The following is a 16087-nucleotide window of genomic DNA, read 5'->3' on the forward strand; positions in this document are numbered from 1 at the left end:
GTGCAAGTTGTTTTGAAGGATTGAGTCTTCCACATGCTGTACTACACTATGGAATAAGTTGAACTACAGGTCTGGATAACTTAGTAAGTTAATTGAACCCCTTTGAGTTCTGCACCATGCAGCCAAGTATCCCATGTGTCTCTATACTAGACTGCACTGTAGATAAGAATGACTTCATTTGTGTTTTCAGTGTGATGGCTTATTCTTCCCACCTTGAACAAAAAGTCACGTTCACTCAAACACATAAGAAGGCTTTTATAAAAATAGAATTTACATGAACTATTCCACACAGCTTCATAGTTGTTAATAAAAACTCAATTGAATTTGATATGAAAAATATCTGATAATTCAAACATTTTGCTCATTGAATATCCTAGCATAGTTATCCTTTGAACATTTATTTTTACAAGTATAATGAGAGAAGGAAATTAGTGTTCATGTGGTTTCCATGCTTCAAAGAAGAAAGTCATTATTACAGCATAAAGAAAATAGCTGAATAGAATAATGAATGTGCAACCCACTGGCCCAATGTAAAACCAGGATGCAATGAAATAAAGCATTAGCAAGGAAACAAGAGTCCTGTAGCTGGCCAGAAACCTCAGACTGATTCTTGGTCCCCAGTTCTGGTTTGTTCTGTCCTTCAGCGCAGGACTATATCTGATTCTGTGTGCGAGGTGAGGGTTTGTAAGATGGTAGCGACAAAATCTGCCAACAAAATCTTCCCTGGAGCAAAGCACGTCCATCCGCTCAGCAAACTGAGGTAAGGAAAGTTTAAACATTAGTATTTTACTGCAACTAATGGTATAAAGTAAGCATTGTTTTATGTTACAGTTTTCTTCCTTTGTACATGAGTATACAGAGGGAAAGTGTTACAAGAAATTTTAAGTGTGTCAAATGCACTAAAGTAATTCTATGTAACTCTGGGCTTCTGATGTATCTATAATGTCTGTAGGAAGAAAAAGACTTGCCTTTTCCTGTTGAAAGAGTATTTATTCTGAATTATATTCCCCTTGCTCAAACATAAAGATACATTTAAAATATTTTGATTGTTTTACATAAGGAAAGCAAAATTAGAGGCAAACTAGCAGGCTATGAGGAAATCTTTATGCACACGTCCATTATTAGTATATACCACTGCACACCCACAATAAAGGGGAGATGCAAGAACAAATCAAGCACCATATGTGCATATGTAATAAAGAACAGAAATTTTGCAGGGAAGACAGTGCTGTACTTACTCTTTCATTAAGTGCTGAGGATAAACGATACAGGAGGCGGACAAGAGTGGCATTTTCATAACTGCGGATGGGCTGAAGTTCAGTATCCCCTTGATACTGCACATCAAATCTACGTAAGCCATTTATCATCTGGAAATGAAAAAAGAAACCCTGTATCATGTGAAATGCCTTTATGCTGGCAGCTTTCTTAGTCCCAGAAAAATTGCATTTCTTGTGATGTAGGACAACTTGTTTTCTTAGGAACAAGATAGGGCAGCAGTATGGAATGGTTCTTCTCTCACCTGGTACCGGCCAAGGGGTGTAAGAATGAGGCCATTCTCACTTTCAGTGCAGTCTGGAAGCTGTTTTTTTCCATTCTCATCTTGAGCTGTCCCACATTTCATCATCATTTGGTTCAGCTGGGCCTCACTCAGCTATTGAAGAATAACACAGTGTTAAAGCACATTTTTAGAAGAAAGATCTATTTCATTTACCTCTCCTTTCACAAACTCCTTAGCACTGGATGCCTTTGATAGCCAGCACAAGTACCAAGAAATCCTTAAAGGCACCTCTGTTAGAAATAAAAAGGAGATTAAGTCTTGAGATTTCCGTATTTATCAAATCCCAGAGAAGTGTTCTCCCCTTCTCCAGGAGAGCTCCAAAATAGCTGTCTTTTCAATCAATTCTATTATCAGTGTATGTGGAAAACAGACCTTTATCTGTTCTAAGTTTAAATAATGAGAGAATATCTACCTCATCCCTTTATCTTGAGCTGCAGGTGTCTATTATGTTTCTTGTACTTCCTTACATTTAGAAGATACGGGACTGGTTTTTAAGTCTAGACTGTGCACCGTCTCTTCATAAACATGAGAGTAGGTACTTAAGACTCAGGTTTCATATAAACTACAGAAGAGTCCAGCAAAATGGTTAAAGTGAGCTTGATAATTAGAAATTCAGCTCTATTTATATGGCAATGTACTTTGAGTATTTAGGTGAAGTCAAGCCTAAATGATCACAAGCCTAAATGACTTACAAGTTTTCTTGTGAATACAAAAAGTTTAAGAGAGCTAGAAGTGTATTTGAGGAATCCTGACCCTTGTTCATACTGCCTCACTAGAATTTATTAAAAAGGTGTTGCATACCTTAAAGATTTGACACAAGTATTCCAGTGCCTTTTCCAAATATTCATCTGTTTTTTTGATGCTGTCTTGTCCAATTTCATCAAGGTCGTTGCCTGTGTAGGAACCGTTCATCTCAGATGGTGTGAACTTAAACCATGAAAAGAAGGAATAGCTGGACGCTGTCTCTGCAGAATGGTCTGATATGGATTTTGCTGTCTGCTGTGCCTGGCAGATCAGCTGAGCGAGTTTTAACACCTGAAACAAATGAAGTAAGTAAATATGATCTGCACAGGACCTTCAAGCATCAATATACACGGATAAAACATAAAACTTGCAAGCCCTTACATTAACTTATTTACCAAAGAGCAAGTAGGTTTTTACAGCTGTGCAGAGTGAAGATTTCCACTCCTAACTTCTCATAAATGGATACTGTGGATGCTCAGAATTAAGAGAACACTTGTCAAAATCAAGACATGCAACAAGATGCCTTTTGCTTACCAAGTTCCTGACTTCTGTGCCAAACATCTGTTTGTACTGAAAGTCCTGTCCTTCCAGGCTGTAAACATGACTCTTCACCTTAAATGAGGCATCTGTAATAGTTGGAGGCCACGATGACAAGAAGCTTCCACCAAGTGTGGGAGACATAAAAAGTCGGTGTTGACGATGGGGAATAACAAGTTCTGGCTCCAGGAATAACTGTTCTCCTAGAGTTTGAGAGGAGTAGTGAAGATGGTTATATGATATTCCGGGTTTTCCTGAACAAAGTCCAGCTGCAAAGCATCTTAAGGCTGTTATCTTTAAGCACAAATGTGACTAGCTGCCCACTTCTTTTTTTAAGCTAGGATTAGAAGATGTTCTAATCCTAAGCTTAAATAGCCAAGTAAGACCATTGTAAGAAATACTGTAAACACCCAATGTTGTGTTCTTCGTTCTTCAGGGAAAATTTGTGGAATGAAATGTGATGGGGACCGTAGTCATACTAAAATGATTTTTTACAACTATTACAAACTAGTGTGAAGACATGCAGATATCTGAATGGTAAAATGGCACGTAAAATAGGAAAGTACATCTATTCAGTACTTCTGAGGTAGGTTGGCACCTACTGAGATGAAAGAGCGAGACAGGACAGCATAAGATGTCAAAATACTCATTTACCTTTCAAGATCATTTCAGCTAGGTTGGGCTGAGCAAAGACCTTGGCTACTCGGAAGACCATGAGAGCATTTTTTGGACTGACCAAGTCTGTGCGAAGAGTTCTGTTCAAAAATCCTACAAACAGCTTAGTATACATAAGAAGGTTTTCTTGAATGAAGGCAGCCCTGTAAGGAGTGAATACAGAATTTGTGAGTACAGCTATTTAAACAGTTATTTAGGAATTCACAAAGGGAATGTTTTTGTACTAACTCTGAGAAGATTATCCATTTGCACAAAGAATAGTCTAAAAACAAAAGGCTGTGTTCTAAGAAATAATTCCTGATCTTGTGCAGGAAGCCCATTCATGTTAGGGGATACTTCCCTGAAATCCTTGTGGTGTACTCAAGATTGCATAAACTTGAGACTTGTTTCAGACTCACAGTTGCTTTCCTACTTACCATTTCTCTGGCACGCTGCGAGGCAACAGCTCTGCAGTTTGAGGTGGCTTTTCAGGAGCGTACCTCCAAGGCTGTAAGTAACTTAACCACATCTCGAGAACCTAAGCAAAAACCACACATGAAAAACATTAAAATCTTACTTGCACAGAAGCCATGGGCTCTGTAAAGTGTTCTGGCTTGTCTTCCTCAAAAAAAAATGTGATATAGCTGACTGTAGCTTTATTAAGCAACACCTGTCTGTTACATCCTTTATTTTTCAACTCCTAATTACTTTAAATTACAATCTATTACTTGTCCTGCTTGTAGAAGGTAATATTTGCAGGATCTTTCTATCATAAATGTTGTTTGACTTCTGTTCATGATATACTGTACTAGATACAATGAAGAAATTAATACCTCTAAGAATGTATCTGTTTTAAGAGTAATGACTCTTCTCAAGCAACCACCACTTTCAATATCAGAAAAAGCATCCACTGTCACAAAACCTATTAATCTTGTTGTGTTTTTTTTTAAATACATCTATCTGGTACTTTTTCCTTAACATTAAATATACATGTTATATAAAGAACTTCTCTGCTTCAGGAAATAAAATCACAACCAAGAGAATGGTGCTACGCAGCAGTAATTGAGCACTAATTTTGTTGAGTACATTCTCAGATAATCAAGTACGTACCGCTCTGAAAGAAGCATCCAGTGGCCAGTGACCAAAGCAGTGCTGCAGAAAGATATAAAGTTTCTGCTGGACAAACCGAGGAATCACAACCCTGTGAACAGATTCAGACACCATCAAACATATAAACTAGCAGTAAGTCTTAAAACTAATAACCCAATCCATTTCCAGAAAAGCAAATACAGAAGAGACTGACCCAAACTCTTTTTGTTTTCTTCCTCAATTTAAGCTACCAGCTATTTAATTTAAACTCAGACTTATGTGTAAAACTCTCCATTAACCTTAGCTGGAATCCTCTGGTAGCATTTTCTTTTTTTTTTTGACTGGTACCAAAACAAGACTAGCTTAGCAGCAGGACAACTGCATTCTGAAGCGGAATACGAGAAATACTATCTATAATCTCTCACATACATACCCCTGTTCTTCAAGTAATGCACTCCTCAATTTAGCTATCAAAACAACTCCAGCATCTTGCTGAAAACAGTTTGTCATGCAGAAAAACAATTTGTTCCAGAGAGAGACAGTTCACGCACCTACCCACCTTTTAAATTCTTCTAGTGGGCTGGCTGTGTGGGAATGGGCCGAAGGGGAGAGAGGCTCTGGTTTCAGGCTGTTACTGAAAGCATGCAGATGTTTCACAAGCAGTCTTACCACCAGCACGTGCTCTTCAGTGGGTTTAAATGATTCCTAGATTTAAAGCAGAAGACAGGAAGAGAGTAAGCATTGTATGCTAACCCTCAAGGAGATAATTCAGAAAATTGGTATTTTCAGAATAGAAACTGAAATATAAATGCTCTTTCTTTCAGGCTTTTCACTGTAATTTGGTACTGGGTAACTTCAGACAGATTTGCTCCCCAGGACAAACTGAATCAGCCTTCTGCCATCATCAGTTCACTGTGACTGTAAGAAAAAGCACCTGCAGTATTCAAGGCAGTGAATTTCAAGGTAGCACTCTCTATGGGTGTGAATAACATAATAGAATCTGTGTTGATTTCAGCCTATCAGAATCTGAAATAAGAATGTTCAGCCTTTCATTATGGCTATAAGTTCACTGCTGTGAATAGCACAACTCTTTTGTTATGCTCTTGGCTGACTTTCCTTAGAGTTCTCCTTACTCATCTGTCTTATAACAAAGAATAACGCTAGAAAGAGTTACACTAAGAATATGGACTGCTTCAAGTCCTGCATGATCCTGTTACTTCTAGCATTGTTACAGGTAGAAGTAGCCCAGGCAGGAATAGCATAAGGAGTGATGGTGAGCCACAGTAACATTGCTAACAAATGAGCGAGTGTGTGATATAGCAGGGAGGAGAACGTGGTGAAAAAGGAACTAGTTCTCCTGGGCCCAACAGCAGAGCTGGGCTGCTACACAGTCTGGAGACAAAGCGTTAACTCCTGTGCTACTGTAATCTGCTTTAGGAGTAATGAACTAACCTCAATCCGCTACTGAAGGTGAGTTTTAAGATACCATTTGTATTCTAAGTCTCACAGCTCTCATATTTCTAGAAAGCAGAGTATACATGAAACTAAAGTACAGCTGCAAGTCTAATGGAAGATGCTGGAAAAGTGCATTAGTAGCTGCAGGATATTTCCAAAATGCCATAATGAAGCCATGCTGAGGTAAGATTTCTGAATATAACTCTAGGGGGACTGTAGAGGAAATGCTAAGTCATGGCCTGAACCAGTGACGGAGCACCTGGTGGGATGACAGGGCAGGGGGCTCAGGTGCATACCATGTACCTGAGTGACCAGAAAGGGTGGAGCCAGGATCCATCCCTTTCCAGCCCTCATTTAAGAGTTAGCAGTGAAGGTGAGAGCATCTCTAGCTGGAGACTTGCCCCCCCCCACCCACCTGAGGCCTTCCAAAGGTAAGCTGCTTTTTTCCTTCATTAATATATCAGTGGCTGCTGTGTTTGGGCTTGTTCAATTGCTGAAAACAAAGACTTTGCCACCCATGGGGATGCTTGGGCTCTGCAACATCCCATTATAGTGTTACAAGGACTAACTGGTATTTCATGCAAAAGGTTTCTGCTTCTTGACTGCTGTAGCTGTGTATGTACATACAAGCATATAACTATTGTGCGTGTCCATGTCCTTTTGTCTGTGATGTTTGAGGTAACATAGATGTTCTTTTACATTTCCTATAACATCAAAAGTTTTTCTTGAGGTTTTACTATGCTTTAAAGATGACTCTAGAAAAAGAACCAGTAGAGGAACCTCAGATAACCTGTTATCAGTTCTATTGAAGGTCTTGTGTTCTTGACAGCCCTAATTAAGTAAGCATGGAGTCATAAGGAGTTTAGTCAAAGATGTCCAGAAGTAATCGGAAACATTTAGTATCCCACCATAGGCCAATAGGTGCTATTTCCTAGAAATTCTAAGCTCCACATGGAAGTACCTTTGCAACCTGCATTCATACCATTCCAGTACGTGACTTCACAATAGTTTTTTTCATGTAGGAGTTTTTATTTTTCTCCTAGTCCAGATCAGCAACACAATGAACATTACTGTTTTAAAGGTATTTTTCTTTGTAACTTTCTTTTTTTCCCCCCAAACTTCAGGTGACAGGATGTATGTACGCATGCTGGTTTTTTTTTAAACACTGTAATTAGGTAAATATTTCACTGTACTAAAGAGCTTTATACTGCATGTGCTTAGCCCTCCTCTTTCCCAGAATAAAAACCCAATGAATAAAGGGCTGGAGTAAGGAGAAAGGGTTCAGCAATCCGTTCCAACAGGAATGTTCTTGCATGCACATTTCCTGAACAATCTGCAAGTGTACCACTTGTGTCATTTTGCAAAGCAGGACAATCAAGTTCACGCTACTGCTACAAATTTAGTCCTATTTCCTGGCATTTCACTGGCTGAAAAAAACAAAAGCCCCCAAAACAAACAAGGCATGAACTACTTTCATTTTGAAATACAGCCACGCCAATTCTGATCTACTTTTCCATTCAGGGTTTGCTCAAATCATTAGTTTTTGAGAGGCAGAAGTCTGTAATCATGAGGACAATTTGGATGTCAGAAGTTGTTAGCACAGCTGATAACAAATGTCCTCCTATAATGCATCACAAGAAGGCATTCTAAACATGGAGTTCCCAATTTATCCTCATACACACTAAACTTTAAATGGTTTCTCCATAACCTCTGCTAGTACCTCGCACTATCTGCTTTTACTAGAAGTTTATTATACCTCAGTAGTTCGTACTCAATCAAGTTATTAAACTATGCAGTACCTTTTTTTATGAACATTAGTACACTTTGCGGATTGCAAGATGGAACAAGATCTTTTAAAAAGGAAACAAAATGAAAAGATGATAATACTTGGTATGCGTGGAGGGCCTGGTAGCTGGATTGGGCAGGACTACCGTGGTGTTTACTGGAGATACTGAGTCGGTAGTGGAGAACCTCCAGCTGAGACAACAGAAACAAAAAAGGAAGGGGTGAGGGGGGAAAAGGAGAGAAGAGAGCAAGAGAAAAAAAAAAAAAAGTGAGAATGAGCCCAAGGAAGAAGGGTGTGGGGAAAAATGAACATCACAAATACAGTCACACACAACATATCACAATAACAGCTGCAGCCACAGTATCCTCTTCTTTCTGTGAACCAGTAGCATGATTCCACAGCATTTCAGAGCCTTTACCAACTTGCAAATACAAGTAGGAGTGAAAGGAGTGTGGCTGTGGGCTGTTTTGCAGTTCTCAGAGCAAGCAGTGGTACGGGATAAGGAGCTTTTCCCAAATAAGCTATGGAACTGCCTTAGTTCATAAGAACAGCTGATCCAAACTGCCTATTTTGGAAGGTGAATACAGCAACAAGGCTTTATAGTGGTTTTGTTTTTTCCCCAGTAGTTAATAAATGTTCATTTTTCTGTATGCTTTTTTTTAATACTAGTTGGAATACTTTATCATTTTTACCTGCAATGCTGTAGAAGCAGGGTTTGTGTCCTAGGAAGGAACTCAAATTAATACTCTGTTCTTCCTCCCAGGTAAAAAAGGGGAAGAGGTTGTTTTTGATGATGAGTGTTAGTGTGATCAGTATGTTCCCAGTTCAGAGAAATCCTTAGTCACCTTCCTTCTACTCAAAGGCCACCTGAGAGATTTGCAGGTCTTGTGAATTTACTCAGAAGAGGACATTGCTTTTACTGTTTGGGAAACATCAAGTGCACACAAAAGCAAGCAAGAGGCCTAATGTAACGTTATATGCTCAAGTGGGTTGCCTTAGCACTGAAATTCCTGCAAGCCTCTACCACTTCCCTTCTTGGATGAACTATTATTTTGACAATGTGATAGTGAACAGGATACTGTGGCAAACAGTGACACACGTATGAAATTAATGAATGAACATAAAACAACATACACTACACAGATCTCAACAACTATTGTTAGGCATCTAAGCTAACTCTCCAGATCACACCTCTGCTGTCTCTAATCAGTCCTTACTCAATGACTTCTCTAGTGTCAGTTTAGTATCTTTTGGTTCTTCTTGGAGTGGTAGAATTGTTACTGCAAGTTCCTCAGCATCTGAAGCACATCATGTGCTGCAGCATCAATAGCAAAAGCCTGTCTGCATGTGACAGGTGTTCTGCATGCAGTGCTGGGGTCTGTGGCACCTGGCACTAGAAGCTCAGAAAGTGTTACATAAAGCATCAACAATATTTTAGTAAGAGTTCATTGTGATCACAGCAGAAGGGAATAGGAAAATAAATGCTGCATGCTTGGGCTCTGCAACGTATAAGAGGAAAGTGAATGGAGAATGTAAAAGTACAGAGAAACAGTTGAATTAATGGAGAGAGCAGTGAAACTCAACATAATGCACAGTGACAACAAAGATTTGAACCAGATCCAGGATGAATTCGAAACAGTAAAGTAGGAAAATATCTTCTCAAATTCTTTACTACTCATTCCCATTCCCTCTCTACTTGTAATGACACGAGAGTAATCCGTTTTAAGAACAATCTATTTGTCCTTGATGCACTGCACAGTAAAAAATGGGGTATCTGGGATTTGATTTGGCCCATCAGTGTAAATACATCTGTCTGCTGGGCAAGGAAAGAGCAAGTTCTGTGGAACCTTGCCCCATGTTCCAGTACAGGTGTTTAACCATTTCAAGTCACTAGTGATGAAACAGGTCCCAGGATAGAAGAACCTAATTGCTCCTCCCAAATATACAGAAGGCTAAACAGCATCAAGTGAATTTGCATAGCTAGTAATCATTTTATAAGTAAGGTTTAGAGTGATCTTGGATTTCCGGTCAAACTCTTTAACCTTTAGATTAAAACAAAACTTGTATTTCTGTGTATTCTGCTTCCTCATTTAGTTTAAGCAGTGTTGACTTTCAACAGTCCTGTCCCCAACTCAAATGGAACTTCTTCTCAGTCCTACAACAGTGGTTCTTCATCCATTTTTGAATATCATAGGAAACTCCTGTCCCTTTTACAGCCATTAAAAAAGGCTACTTTTGCCTGTCCATGATTGCTTCTCATAAAGAAGCATCATCAGGCAGCAGTGGCTTCAAATTGTGACTTAACACACCTCACAGAGGAGCACATAGTGGTGATTTTTCAACAACTTTAAGCTTCTCTTGGGCCTCATCTACCATCAGAGTTACTGTCTTAAGGGTTGCTCTCTTAATTAGAGATCATCTGAAATACAGAGGATGAGCAGAGAAGTTTAGCAGTCATCACTTCTGGCTTAAGCACAGCACTTGATGCACAAAGACTTGACAGACAGACAAACAAAGCACTGGTGCACAGCCATGCTGCTGAGGTTCTCAAGAGTAAATACTTGAGTATTAATAAGAGCTTGAAGTTTGATTGGAGTGTTAAGATTAAAGAGAACCCTGCAGCTCTTCCCCAGCAAATCATATGTGTTATTTTACAGCCTGGTGAAGTGAAGGAGTAGAATTTCTGTTAATCAGCTTTCATTGCTTTTTTAAACAAGAATGAATCTTGAATAGCTTTTATAGTTTTCTCCCTTCCTACAGAAGTCCCACTAAACTCAGAAACAGTTCTAAAGATCAACATATTAAAAGAACCTTTTGCATTTATAGCACCTTTGATCTTAGCTTCCCTATTACATACAATAGTTTTACTGGACAGGCGACCACAGTCTGCTTAAAACAGTATGTTAAATGGATAAGAACTGGTTCTAAACATTGTAGCCACACTGTGCTTCTGACAACATTTTATGCTGAAGAAAATCTATTTTGGAAAACAAAATAACAAAATGGTTTACACACTTAAAACCCAAAGACAGTTTAGTAATCTTTCCCTTTAGAATTTGGTTTTATGCTATAAGGTGAATACAGAACTTTGAGATTTCTCACGGTTAACAGTAATGCTGAATTGCTATTACTGCTAGAAATCAATTCTAGATTTTTGCAGTTATTTCACCCCAGTGCAATTTAACCCCGTTTTATGGTGGCATCTTTCCAGTCATTTAGTACTTTGATTCCTGATATCGTTGTGGCCATCCCACAAATTCCCCTTTAAAAAACAAACCATCACTGCCTCTTCAATGAAGCCAAACACCGGTTGACACACTTGGAACATTTTCCATAATTGAAGAGTAGCAGTTTTGACACTCATATAGACACTCATGTAGACACTCAGATTAAGTTTTCCTTCCTTTAGAACAGTACACCAAAAAATTCTCTACAGAAGATTTACATCAAGATAAATCAAACATCAGATGTTGTATATGACTGAAATATTATTACCTTGACATGAGGGGACTGCATTTTCTGATACATTTCCAAGGAATAATGATGAAGCCACATTTCAACAAAGATCTGCAGAACAAAGATTTTCTCAACGAGGGGAACAAATAATCCAGCACTTGTCACAAACTAGATTGTTTGTGAAGACCACGGTAGGTCATTCGGAAACTAAGCTGTACTTGAAAACAGATTTTCAGAGATGTTTCAGGTTATCATCTAATCAACATAAATGGCTGTTGCTGCACTGTTGGCACCTGCTAAATAAACATTAGTAATTTAATTCAGCAACATGACAGGAATTTGTTTCAGAACAACTGTTAAATCCAGGTTCTCCTTTCCCTTCTATGATAGCAGAGAAGCAACAGACGTGCTGGTTTGCCCCCCACCCCCCCTTCCTCCCTGCATCCAACCTACTTGAAGTAACGTTTCTGATCTCCATATCTCCTGGGAAGCTGGGTCAGCATTCACAGAAGGCTGATGGGCAATGTGCCGTTTCAGCAAGCTGGTGTGGTGCATGCCATAGGAAGTGAAAGGCACGGCTGGAGTCCTTTAGAGATGAACAGAAATGCTGAAATAATTAGGCCTCAGTACAGGGAAACAGATCATTGCTTTTGATCACTGGTTTCTTCACTGAAAAACAGTCTTTAAGAAGGAAAACTGCATAGTCAATAGCACATTTTAACACTTCTGATGCTGTAATTACAAGTCATTTTAATTTAAATTTTAAAAATCCACCACCATGTTATTATTCACGCTGCACTGAGCCACCTCGACACAGCCCTTGTTATATTCAGTAATGCTGTCTTTAAAAGCAAAAATAACATTTTCCTATTGTTGTTTTTTTCCCCTTTCCTGCTCGTTCCCATGAAATGTATTCAAAATGCAATTATAAAGGGTATTACTGCTCTGTGTTTTCTACATTAACGTGAAATTCCTAATATTGATAAGATTCAAAATGCAGTGATCTTATTACACAGGTTTTGTTGCATGTACTTTTCTGTTCTATGCACAGCTAATTTTCAGACTCTCACTTTTATCAGAGACTTCATTTAAGTGAATACATTATTTCTGTAATTATGTAACAGGTATGTAGAGGTGATAAAGTGTGGAGGTGTTCTCTTCCTGTTAAGAGATTTATTTTCAGGAAGCCATATTCTTTAAGTATAGTACTTTCACAATCTGCCTCTGGCACTGCAGCCATTACCTGGGAGTTGGAGAAGGGATGGCTCCCCCAGGGTTTGAAGAAGGTGGAGGAAGGACGCTTCCTTCTGTGGGTAGGAAACACTTCAGATATGTGTCCACTAAGATGAAATAAGCGCTGTTGGAAGGGCTGATATGTTGTGTGATAGGTGAGTTCTGAAACAGGCAAAGAGTAAGTCAAATAACTAGTTGTATGGGAACTTGTAATTAGTATGAGAAGAGCATACTGCTTTGTAGTGCAGGTAACAACAGGAAGAGGAACCAAACTACCAGACAGCACAGTATAACACTGTGATTCTGTCTGTATTAAAGGTGTTACTGGTAGAAAACTCATTTGGAATCCATTGCCTGCTCCACATTCACATATCATTGGACAGACTGCTTACTGGTACATACCAGATGGGTATTCCATCTATCAATCATCTCCTTAAAGAATTGAAGCAATAACAAATTCTAGGAGCATATATAAAACAGTTGGACAGCCCCTCAGAAGGCTCTTAGAGCACTGTTACAAAGGACTAAGATGATTTAGAACTATGAAAAGTACTTACCTTCTGTGTAATCAAACTAATTGCAAAATAGAACATGTAATATTCAAATGGGTCTGGAATAACAGAGTCAAGGAACAAATAGAAAAAAAAAACAGATACAGCTGTTAGATATCTGGGGATGATGACTGGCTGTACGCTTCCATTTTGTCATAGGTAAGTTAATTTGCTACAGAGCTTAACAGCAAATTCAGCTTTGCCTTCTTGCTTTCCAATTGACTGAACATAACCAGTAAGTTAAAGGAATGTAAACGCCTCTTGCTATGTATAGAGAAAGTCTGTCTTAAACTGAAACCTTTACAGGTGCAGCTAGATGGCTTCCAACAAATGCAATAGCAGCAAACTTAACCAGCCTTTTGGCTTATTCTGACTTATATCTAACTGCTGAAAGGATACTCAGAGCCAAATTCAAACCTAAACCACCAGATGAGGGAAACTGGACTTTGTTGTGGTATAAGGAGCATTCTGGTAGGACCTGCTCTTGTATTGATGCTTTCACAGGACCCTGGAAGAGAGTAATGGAATGTCAGTTGGGATACTCAGCATGCTTACAGTGAGTGTAATCAGATTCTGAAACTCTTCTGCATTCTGATGAACATATCAAAATTCAGCTCAGTGGGATTTCACTGCATTGCAGTAATTACTTGTGCAAACACACCCTCTTTTGTTAACTGCCAACTTCTTCACAGAAAATGAGTATTTCAATTCAAGGAAAAAAAAGCATCTAGCTGCTGACAGCCACCATCTCCTACATTGTCTATGGCTGGGAATTCTCCTCCGCAACCATTCAATGAGATGTGTATGCTATAGCATGACCTTGATTGAACTTTATGTATGAAGTGCATGCAATGTTCCGATAGCTGCAACACGTACTTTTTCTTCTTACAAATGTTTCAGTTACTCACTGGAAGGTAGGAGACTGGGAAATCATATCTGTACTCTTCTGCTTGGAGCTTGTAAACCAATTTCATCATTGGACCACTACAAACAAGTATTGAAAATACATGGTAAGCATTCTCTTTTGTCTTGCTTCTGCAATTTTATATGTTGGCACTAATGTAGAGAAGTCAAATACCGATTATTCACAGTACTTTTTACTGTACTTACCTGGGATCTAGGAAATCCAAAGCTACTGAATACTCGGTAGGATTTGTTCTTCCTTGCAAACAGCGAAGATTCCAGCCCACGATGGTGCCATCCAGGCTGCCAAAAATGCTCTCCACCAACCAGGGGAAGATGCCATGTAGTTCCTTCCAGGAGAACAGACACCAAGAGTTAGAGCATCTATGATTCCTTACTCAAAGAATCTCTATTGCAGGCTTCAGGATACACAAAAATACCTTCTGTCAACTATTAACAGCACAGGATCGGTTATTACTGCTTCCAGATTGCTACTGGCTACTTATTTTGAGTGGAGGCTGAATAATAATTTACCTGACTTCTGTTCCAACCAGAGTTGCCACAACACCAATCAGCAACACACCACTGTAAATGTTAGTGAGTTTGAAAGGTATAAGTGAAGCACAGTCAATTGAAACAGCCCTTTGGTGACTGGAAATGTCTGTTCAACTCTTGGGAAATGCTCACTGTTTCATTCAAGATCCTCAGAAGGAAAAAAATCTTCTATAGTAAGGGCAGTGATGCATTGGAATATGTCACCTAGTGCTGTGGCTGATACCGCATCTCTGGAGATGTTCACAGTAAGGCTGGATGAAGCCCTGGGCAACCTGATCTAGCCGTGGTGCCCCTGTTTATTGCTGGGGAGTTGGGTTAGATGGCTCCAGAGCTCCCTTCCAACTCTAAGGACTCTATGATTCTAACACTTGGAAGGAGCGATAGGAACAAAGCCCAGAGAGCACCCCATGTGCTGTGCTGGGCACTGTGCTCCTGGGAAGGCCGCAGCCACTCACCTTAGCAGGAAACTCCTCAATCACCGTTTCCAGATCGTGGCACCTCTGTGCAAACGGTTTGTTGATGCAGTCCGCCTTCAGCGTGGCCTGTTATGAATTAAACGAGAATCAGATCCCGGTGCCATAAAGGACAGCTCTAATCACAGCCACGGCACTAAACCCCACGGAGCGACTCCTGTCGGCGTTACTAAAGTAACAGCACCGCTCTGATAACGGACAGGCCGTTATTAGGGATGATAATCGCACCCCAGCCCCCAGCCCGGCCCCACTCACAAGCAAGTAGCTGGGTTGCTGCAGGTACACGCCGGCCATGTCCTCCCTCCGCACCTCGGCCATCGCAGCTTGTTTGCATCATCGCTCATCCGGCGCTCAGTGATGATGTCAGAGTCACATGTGGTGGGGGTGGTTTATAAGTTTGGTCCTAAAAAAACGTTAGTTTGGTTAAAATGGATATTTCTGTTGTATTTCATGCAAGGGGAAGGGATAGCTGAGGGAGATGTTCTGGCTTAGGGTTGTGCGTGAGGTCAGGCAATGTGGTGTAGCCTTATGCTTCATCACAGCCATTAAAACTTTATGTTCTTTATCATTATTGTTACTTAGGGAAAAATTAACAAACACCTCCAGTATTTTCAATGCAACAAGCTGGTAACGTGGCAGAAGACGTACAAAGGTGCATTTAAACAGCTGGAGCTGTGTATGCTGTGATGCAATGCATAGCCCAGCTGGGACTGGCAGCGTTTATACAGGAGCATTTGTGGTTGTAGATGGTTACAGGCAGAAAATGAACGCTCCTGTTTGAAAGGATCCTCCTCCAGGTGGGGGTAAAGAGCTATTTTAGCTGGGGATCGAGCCGTTGTCACTTAATGTTGCTGCGTTCAGCTGTGAACGTTATGGGTATGATGAGCAGGAGGTAAGAAAACGGGAGGTCTGTTGAGTTCCCATTGGGTGATAGAGAAGGAAAACGATTCGAAGTGAATGATTGAGAGAATAAGTGGAAACTGAACACTGGAGGTGCTTCATATGAGTGACAACAACACTCCTCCAATGAAGCGAATACAATAGTTTAATGGGAGAAGTTTATTAAATCGTTTAAATAACTGTGGGAGCTGCT

General features: G+C 39.8%; 1 protein-coding gene across 4 annotated transcripts; it reads right to left on the reverse strand.

Moving 5' to 3' along the window:
* Positions 1-235: 235 nt before the first annotated feature.
* On the reverse strand, positions 236-15326 carry SMPD4 (sphingomyelin phosphodiesterase 4). 4 transcript variants are annotated; one of them, XM_015878069.2, is made up of 19 exons: positions 15250-15326; positions 14977-15063; positions 14174-14316; positions 13972-14047; positions 13463-13571; positions 13070-13122; positions 12523-12674; positions 11733-11865; positions 11319-11390; positions 7925-8014; positions 5142-5287; positions 4604-4694; positions 3931-4031; positions 3494-3657; positions 2837-3042; positions 2360-2593; positions 1520-1651; positions 1239-1367; positions 236-755 (listed from the first exon to the last, which is right to left on the reverse strand). In XM_015878069.2, exons 1-19 carry the CDS (start codon positions 15310-15312, stop codon positions 429-431), a joined length of 2508 nt encoding a protein of 835 aa, XP_015733555.2. In that variant the 5' UTR covers positions 15313-15326; the 3' UTR covers positions 236-428. The 4 variants fall into 4 exon arrangements, with proteins under 4 accessions (XP_015733555.2, XP_015733556.2, XP_085412172.1 ...); XM_015878070.2 differs by lacking the exon at positions 7925-8014; XM_085556046.1 differs by lacking the exons at positions 13070-13122; positions 13463-13571.
* Between the last annotated feature and the right edge of the window lie 761 nt (positions 15327-16087).

Source organism: Coturnix japonica, chromosome 9 (genome assembly GCF_054131305.1).
Source record: "Coturnix japonica strain WE chromosome 9, WE-NBRP24, whole genome shotgun sequence".
In the NCBI taxonomy this organism is placed as follows: domain Eukaryota; kingdom Metazoa; phylum Chordata; class Aves; order Galliformes; family Phasianidae; genus Coturnix; species Coturnix japonica.

Bases quoted from the DNA above. Each gene is read 5' to 3' on its own strand.
- SMPD4 (XM_015878069.2), bottom strand. From the start codon at position 15,312: ATGGCCGAGGTGCGGAGGGAGGACATGGCCGGCGTGTACCTGCAGCAA. The intron at 1,368-1,519 runs GTGAGAGAAGAA...TTTCATTTCCAG, and splicing joins CACCCCTTGGCCGGTACCAG to ATGATAAATGGCTTACGTAG. The intron at 756-1,238 runs GTAAGTACAGCA...TCCTTACCTCAG, and splicing joins CCTCAGCACTTAATGAAAGA to TTTGCTGAGCGGATGGACGT.